At 46.7% G+C, this 6807-nt stretch overlaps 1 protein-coding gene across 2 annotated transcripts in view; it reads right to left on the reverse strand.

The window, feature by feature from the left end:
* RELL1 (RELT like 1) overlaps positions 1 to 4936 on the reverse strand; it is a 69515-nt gene extending 64579 nt beyond the window's left edge. For both annotated transcript variants that reach the window (XM_060655262.3, XM_060655263.3), the window contains exon 1: positions 4739 to 4936. In XM_060655262.3, coding sequence (XP_060511245.2) covers positions 4739 to 4826 — 88 coding nt within the window. In that variant the 5' untranslated portion in view covers positions 4827 to 4936. The remainder of the gene's footprint in view (positions 1 to 4738) is intronic.
* Positions 4937 to 6807: the final 1871 nt, after the last annotated feature.

Here is a 6807-nt window from a genome sequence, read left to right on the forward strand (position 1 = left end):
ACACTGCCTTAACCAAGAATCCATTTTCTGTGGAAGTCATCGATATCCAGACAAAGCGTCACCCATACATGTTCACTGAAACCATTCATATGAAAATTCAAATCCATTTAACAATAATCAGTAATAACAGTAATCTTTTAAACGGAGGCACACTGAGGTGAAAATCAGTGAATCCATATAATAAACTACTATGCAGCTATTCTTTGAGTAGGTAGGGAAATGAGAAACCTTCATGTATAACATTAAATGAAAAATGCAGGATACAAAATTATATTTGCATTATGATCCTACCCAACTGAAAAATAGAGAGAGGTCTAGGAGGAAATACACTAACAGTGGCAAGTACCTTGGAGTGATGAGATCAAAAGGTGATTCTTTCCCCTTCCCTCCAAACTTTAAATACTTGGGAGAACTGGGACGCCTGAATGGCTCAGTCGATTGAGCATCTGACTTCAAGCTCAGGTCATGATCTCACAGCGTGTGAGTTTCAGCCCCGTGTCCGGCTCTGTGCTGACAGCTCAGAGCCTAGAGCCTGTTTCAGATTGTCTCTCTCTCTGCCCCTCCCCCATTCATGCTCTGTCTCTCTCTCTCTCTCTCTCAAGAATAAATAAACATTAAAAAAAAAAAACTTTAAATACTTGGGAGAATTTTCTGAAACGGAAATGGGAAAAGAAGGCCTGTCTACATAACTCCCAGTCAATGGCAGCAAATTCATGAACCTAAGGTGTTGTCACTCTGGGCTTTCATAAATGTACAATGAATCTATCTTTGCAAAACCATCACTACCTCCAGAATGAAAACCTAACAGTACATGTGGTCTACATTTATTAAATAACTTGGCTAAATTATAAGTTCAGCCTAATGGGCACTTTGGGGAAGAAACACAGAAAAAAATCACACATAGGATAAAAGAGATATGTCACTTTACCACTTGCAAAGACTTTTCAGAGACAACAACTCATTTGATCCTCACTGGCAGCCGGGAAGGCAGACAAAGGTACGAGCTGGCCACACACCCATTTTACAGGTAAGAACATGGAGTTCTAGACAGAGCAGAGGCTCTTCCTGACTTCAATTGCAAGGCTATGTCAGAGCCTGGGGCTCTTTCCGCTGTATCTTGCCATTACCCTATCACTTAGTGATTCTTTACAAATATCTTAGAATACAAAAGAAATTTCTCACTTGAAAGAAAGAAAAGAAAGAAATGATTTACTAATAATAAGAATAGGCTTCAGAATTGAAGAGATCTGACTCAAGGTCAAAACCCAGCTCACACATTTGAGTGACTTTTTCAAGTTAACTTCTCAGATACTCAATTTTCTCACCTATAAATACAGAAATAAAATTACACAGCTGACAATGTGTTCTAAAAATTAAGTGATCTGAGTACTCAGACCAGAACCTGCCACAAAACAGGTATAACAAACACCGCATTCCTTCCTCCGAAAAAGAGTGAAGCATCTCCAATGAACCAACTCCAATGAACCAACTCCAAATTCCAATTTTAGTCATTGTTGGCACACCAGACGCATTATTCTGCCTGCTATCAGGAGCCCACCAAATCTTTACCAATTACTGAAGTGCTCTCGAAAATAATTAGAAACCACCCAACATAATAGTTTTAACCAATGACAATTTAAATCATTTTTTGTCAGTTTTAAATAGTTTCTCCTTTGTCCTAACACGTAAGTAAACTTCAGCATGAGAGCCAAATTCTTTAAAAAGTAACAATGAAATTGTTGTTTCTATTGCCTGGGCCTTTGGCCTGACTCTTTTGAACTCAACTACTGAAACTCCCAAATCATCTGTTTGATTAATTTCTTTTAGCTGAGTAAGGGCAGGAGAGGGAGAATGGCAGGCACTTCTCAAATTTTTCATTTCCTCTTGAAATTAGATTTGGGCATGGAAGCCCACGCTCCAAGACTGCTTTTTCCAAACAGTCTGTCCACTGATTAAGTATTATGTGGATACACAGCTCGGTACCTACCTGGCCAAAGGAGAACCCAGAATTTAATAAAGCTTATCTCTGGCATCAAATGAGAAGTCAGGAGGCTGGATGGAAGCACACAAAACCCAAGGAGAGTGCCCTTCTCATTTCACTAGCCCTGGAACCTTTTCCACCCACTCCTTACTAGAAGGCCATGCCCATTATCTGGTAGAGAAACTAATAAGCCCAAAGGTTGAGTAACCAGAGACCTTAAGGACATAAATAAGCCAAGATGTGGAAAATCATCCCTTCTGGTGCCTGTGGTCTATAGTTTCAAACGCTGCTTCTAAGAGACAGAAGTTTAATGAGATTCTTCTACTAGGCAAGAAGAGAAAGAGACAATGTCACTACCCACTGTGAAGTTACCTGTCCTTCTTTTCTCTGCTTCCCAACTTCTGCTAACCACATGCTTACAATTTTAGGATGTCCTACACTCCCTATCTTAGAATCTCAACAAGCCTGCTGAGGTTGATTTCTGTTCTATTTTCTCTCCAGGGACAAGTGGGGTACAGTAGAGAGGACGGACTCTGGAATCAGGCAGGCTAGTGTTGTCAAAGATCCATATAAAGATACATAGACACACACACATACCTCCTAGTGGTTCTGCTCCTCTGACTGAATGCTGATACATCAGTTATGTGACTGAAACAATTATTTAAGGGCTCTGGGCCTCAGTTACCTCACCGTAAATAAGAACTTCATAGAGCTATGAGAAATAAGTGTGCAAAATGCATATGAAGTACCCGAGTCAAAGCCTGGCATATAGCAAGCACTCGACATTACTTCGTAGCTCTTTCTCCTTACCTTCCTAAAACATTCCCTACAAACAATACTGTCTTAGATCCCAAGAGGACCAGATGTTAGCTGGTCAGGACATCGTTTCTTCATATAGGCCTCAAGTCACACTGGCACATTGGTACTCTGTACTCTTTCCTTTTTAGATATTTCATTCTTTTTTTAAATTTTTTAATGTTTATTTATTTTTTAAGAGAGAGTGCAAGCAGGGGAGAGGCAGAGAGAGAGACAGAGACACAGAATCTGAAGCAGCCTCCAGGCTCTGAGCTGTCAGCAGAGAGCCCGATGTGGGGCTCAAACTCAAAAACCCTGAGATCATGGCCTGAACCGAAGACAGATGCTTAACTGACTGAGCCACCCAGGCACCTCTAGATATTTCATTCTTCTTAAATATTAAACTTCCATTAAAATGTTGCTACACAATTACATGAGAACTTTTTTCATCACCTTCCAGACCTGAGAGCTGAGCGTTGCTCAGAGATCCATCGAAACCCAAACTTAGTCCAGGAATAGACTTCCCCAGCTGATGGCTGATTACATGCATCCATGCTGAAGTTTTAACAATTTTACTCCCAGGTTAAGCTATTCAAATTCTGGGCCAACTGACTCTAGAGTGCTCTCTAAGTTTCTGTCTATGACCCCGAGTCCAATTTGAACCTGATTATGCACCTATTCATTCTCAGCAATGAAACCCAGGGTAAAACGAAAATCTCTCATCCAATAATACATGTCACTAGCTGTCATTTCCCCAGGGTGGGGGGGGGATGACTGAAGGAAATACAGATCTGCTAATAAAGGCTCAGGAGACATATTTGCCATCCTGTTCCCTTCTTAACATGATCTGTGTTCTACAAAAAAGTGAAGACCAAAGTGATAAGCCAGTTTACAAGCTGTAAGCGATTGGAATCTTCTCAGGAGTGAAGAGCAGTGTACGTGTTTTCATGGATGAGAGTTACGATTGGAAGGCTTCCAGATGCTTATTATTTGGACGTGAAAAGAAGCTGCTCAAGCTTGGAAGAGCTTGCTGACGTAAGATTCCAGGCTGTGGTAACCCCAGACGGCCACGAAGAGATATATTTATTAGTGTTTTTTTAACTACTGCTCTAAAGTGACAACTAAGAGGGAAAACGGTGGCAAGGGATCCCTGGGGTCTATAGCCATAAAAACAAAAGAGCGTGAGACCTGACTTCCATAAAAGTTACACCTCCTTTTAGATTTCAATTAAAAACTCCTGCTCCAAATTCGTCATTGGGGACACACTTTACGGTCTCTGCTGGTGGCTTCCTGTTCCGACCACAGAAGGTTCCTTTTGTGGTGACAGGAATTGACTCAAAAAAGAAAAAAAAAAAATGTAAGTTTGCAAATGAGCCTTCCCTTTTTCCAAGACTGATTTGTCCAGGATATGTGGGTAAGACATCTGAAATCCCCAACCTGTTACAAGAATCCATCAACCGCTACACAATTAATGAAAACTTGGAAAGGAAAGAAATGGAACTCCCCAAGGTCTTAAAATATAAAACAAAGGTGGGCGGGGGGAGGCGACGACCGCGCACCCGGCCCCTTGTGTCACGATCTTCCGCTCGCGGGGCCTTTGAGGACAAGCGCGTAAGGAAAGGGGTCCGCGGGGCTCGAAGATGCTCAGCCCGGCCAGAAGCGCACCCGAAGAAGCTAGGCCAGCTCCCTACACCCAAGACAGCTCAGAGGGGCGCGCCAGGGGTAACAGGTCCTCAGAGGAGCCGGCGAGAGGAGGGAAGGCGAGTCCCGGGCAGGCGGGAAGGGAGGGACGGGAGCCGTCGCCCCGCGCCGCACCCGGCCCGGGCCACCCTCCAACAGCCAGATGTTCAGTGTCGGGATCCCCGCGGCGGTGCCAGGGCGAGGGCAGCTCGGGGTGCTGCCGGGCTGCCGTCCGGACCCCTCGCCTCCTCCCGAGCGCCCAGGCCCCGGCGGGGCACTCACCCGGGGCCACTAGCGGCGAACTCATGGCGCCTCCCACGAAGACAGCGGCGGCCAGGACCGCGGACCCCAAGAGTTCCCGTGGGGCCATCGCCGCGTTCCTCCGCCTTCCTTCCCCGGGGCGCCGCGTCTGGGGCTCCTGCAGGCAGTGCTGCTAGACAGCCGGCGGCTGACGGGGGAGCAGGACTCTGCCCCCGCGCGCTGTAAGCCCCGCCCCGTCAAGCACCCTCCTCTCCGGCCCCACCCACCCGGCTCGGCCAGGCCTCACCCCGCCAAACCCGGGGCTCCGCCCTGGTCCCCACCCACGGCAGCCTGGCCCCGCCTCCGCCCGCGGCGCCTGCTTCCTCTCTAATTTCAACCGCGGCCTGGGCCGCCGGGATAAGGCTGTGACCCCGCCTCTCCTGCCCCGCCCACCACTGCTCGACCACGCCTCCATCCGCCGGTTTCCCCCCCCCCCCCCCCGGCCACGCCCACCTCTGCCCGGTCCCACCTCTTCTCGCGGCGCCCGCTTGGTTTCCCAGTCTGGCTTCAGCGCAGATGTGTGGATTGAGCGGGAGCCGGGCGCGGGGGCAGGGTCTCCGCGGTTCATCCTCTCCCGCGCAGAGAGCAGGCGGGCATAAGAAGAGGAAGAGGGAGAGCTGGACAGGAAGCTCTAGACGGGCTGACTTGGCCATCATCGAAGTGGGCACGATCTTAATTCTTTGTTGGCATTTCTATCCAACTGGCTTTCCCCTCCGTGACTGGTCCGGAGAGGGGCGCTGCACGTGAAGTTCCACTGTTTGAAAATTGAAAAGAAAAGGCCATACATTTAAATTTCTTCCTATCTCTGCTTCCATTTAAACTGTTTCTACATACCTCTACATACCTGCAGGAATGGCAGAAGTTGAATCATCACATGCATTGCATTGATTAGCCTGGAGCCCTTCTGAGTACTTCCCTGCTTACTGCACTGTAGAGACTCCTGAAGCAACACGGTCAGCCCTTTTTTAATCGTGTGCCCACACTGCACCTTGCAAATAGTTTAACGAAATAGCTCTTTAAGTGCCTAGTCACTTATGATCTTGTATGCTCACTTAAGCTCTGTGAGGTGAGTAGTATTCCCATTTCACAGGCCCTTGAGTAAACCCACCAGCCACTGTGATAAACTGGAATTAACTTGTCTTCATTGTGTTTGCTCACTGCTATGCCCTCAGTGCCCAGCTCAATGACAGTACACATTAAATAAAAGGTCAAAAGTGGTTTTGAAATTGAATCATCACATGCATTTCATTGATTAGCCTAGAGCCTTTCTGAGTAGTTCCCTCTTTACTGCGCTTTAGACACTCCTGAGGCAACACAATCAGCCCTTCAGCAATGCTCAAGATCACAGGCATCATGAGGCAGGTGAGGGCTGGGGCTTTTCACAGAATGAGGCTCTTCCTTGGCTTGACTAGCATCCTCCAATTTTCAAAAAAGGACTTTTTATCTTCTTGTTAAGTCCTCGGAACAGTCTACTATAGACTCTTATCTGTAAGTCCATTTTGGCAGGAATCCCCAGCAACAGAAGCTCAGACCACTACAGATAGCTGGGACTGGAGGATGGGAGTCGCTGTCCTCTGAAGCCAAGGACAGGCGCTATGTGTCCCGTGCACAGTTGCAGACACATCCTGTAGTCGGGCGGGTGAAGCAGTTTTATACTACCCTAAAAACTGAGAATGGCTGCAGAGGAAAAAGTTTCGTGTAGGTTTCTAACAACAACAAAAAAAAGAGTCCTAAGCCTGGAAATTAAACGGCAAACTATCAGTTGTAGCTAGAAACAGCTATATAATTTGCAGAGCCTAGTGTAAAATGAAAATCCAGGTCCTTTTGTTCAAAAATTAAGAATTCCAAGGTGGCCGGGTACCTGAGTGGCTCAGTAGGTTCAGCCTCCAACTCTTGATTTTGGCTCAGGTCATGATCTCATGGTTTGTGAGATCCAGCCCTGCACCAGGCTCTGCATGGACAGCAAGGAGCCTGCCTGGGATTCTCTATCTCCCTCTTTCACTGCCCCTTCTCCACTCACGCTCTCTCTCAAAATAAATAAATAAACATTA

This window comes from Panthera onca, chromosome B1, assembly GCF_046562875.1.
Source record: "Panthera onca isolate mPanOnc1 chromosome B1, mPanOnc1 haplotype 2, whole genome shotgun sequence".
Classification (NCBI taxonomy): domain Eukaryota; kingdom Metazoa; phylum Chordata; class Mammalia; order Carnivora; family Felidae; genus Panthera; species Panthera onca.